Raw genomic sequence first — 1,198 nt, 5'->3', positions numbered from 1 at the left:
AGATTTAGAATTCTCTAATGCCCATCTATCAACATTCGTTATGGCTCCATTCTTTCTTAATTTATTAATAAGAAAACAGTGGAAGGTCAAAATGCCAATTTAGCCAACCGAGATACCTTAACGTTAAATAAATCAGCAAGAAAATTGCCGGCTTAAAATTTTAAGCGTGCTTATCGTGCATCAATGCTGGACTTGAAAGACGTTAAGTTTTCCTAAATCAACTGGACGGACCCAGTTTCTCCAAGCCAGCTTATAACTGGACAGGAGACAGAATTGTGGTACTTACGTGGAAGAATGTCCGATTCTAGGAAGGGGATGGCGACGTTGTACCCTGTGGCGAATATCACGGCATCCAGCTGGTCAATGCTGGTTCCGTCAGTGAACACTGCCCCCGTGCGGGTAAACCTCTCAACCACCGGCCTGGTCACGACCTGGAGAAATAACCATCATCACAATTCAATACTGTCTTAAAAATGCTTTACAATACATCCGCTACTGGTATTCTGGGAGATGAAGATCAGGGGAAGAAAATGAAACAAGATTTGGCCATAGAATGGTGTCGTGAATAATGTTAGGTAGTCGATAGAAAATCTATTTGAATATTTCAGTTGGCTAATACAGTTTGTATTAAAAAAAGAATAAGGCATAAAAAATTCACAATGGTTCCAAACCCCGTTCCGAGCCTTGTAGGATTTGACCGGTCCCAAAATGACCACAAATCTACAATTTACTTGCTTTTACCAATTTTCCCAGTGGTCAGGACTGCACATTAGGGTCTGCGGGGTTTTTTTCGAGGCAAAACAAAAAAAGCAAACATTTCCATTACCTTTCCTGTAGCCAGTCTGAATGCCATCTCATCGTTGATCATCGTGGACCCATAGATAGGGTCTTTACACCCCTCCAGTCCGTAGTTGTCGTGGTCCAGACATGCGTTACACTGACGTCTGAGCAGAACCCTCTTCAGCCATTCCGGCAGGTGCAGCCGGGCCCTTTGTATGAAGAAGTCCCTCGGCTTGCCTCCCTGCGCCAGCCGCGGGAACAGCCACGTGCCGTCCCTCACACTCAGGTAAACCTGTACAGTAACAAAAGATAAACGGTGCATATGGTGATGGTGTTATTTCGTATCGTTGCCATGGACTTAGGTTTCATACAGTCTTACGTAGGAATATGGGTTCCGTACGTGAGATATTCTTATGTA

The 1,198-nt window shown here is 44.0% G+C and overlaps 1 protein-coding gene across 2 annotated transcripts in view; it reads right to left on the bottom strand.

Moving 5' to 3' along the window:
• Positions 1-1,198, bottom strand: part of LOC118429053 (dimethylaniline monooxygenase [N-oxide-forming] 2-like) — a 16,193-nt gene that overhangs the window by 4,292 nt on the left and 10,703 nt on the right. For both annotated transcript variants that reach the window (XM_035839396.1, XM_035839395.1), the window contains exons 6-7: positions 827-1,072; positions 287-431 (exon numbers count right to left, since the gene is read on the bottom strand). In XM_035839396.1, coding sequence (XP_035695289.1) covers positions 287-431; positions 827-1,072 — 391 coding nt within the window. The remainder of the gene's footprint in view (positions 1-286; positions 432-826; positions 1,073-1,198) is intronic.

Source organism: Branchiostoma floridae, chromosome 13 (genome assembly GCF_000003815.2).
Source record: "Branchiostoma floridae strain S238N-H82 chromosome 13, Bfl_VNyyK, whole genome shotgun sequence".
In the NCBI taxonomy this organism is placed as follows: Eukaryota; Metazoa; Chordata; class Leptocardii; order Amphioxiformes; family Branchiostomatidae; genus Branchiostoma; species Branchiostoma floridae.
This window is presented reverse-complemented; position numbering and strand designations above follow the sequence as displayed.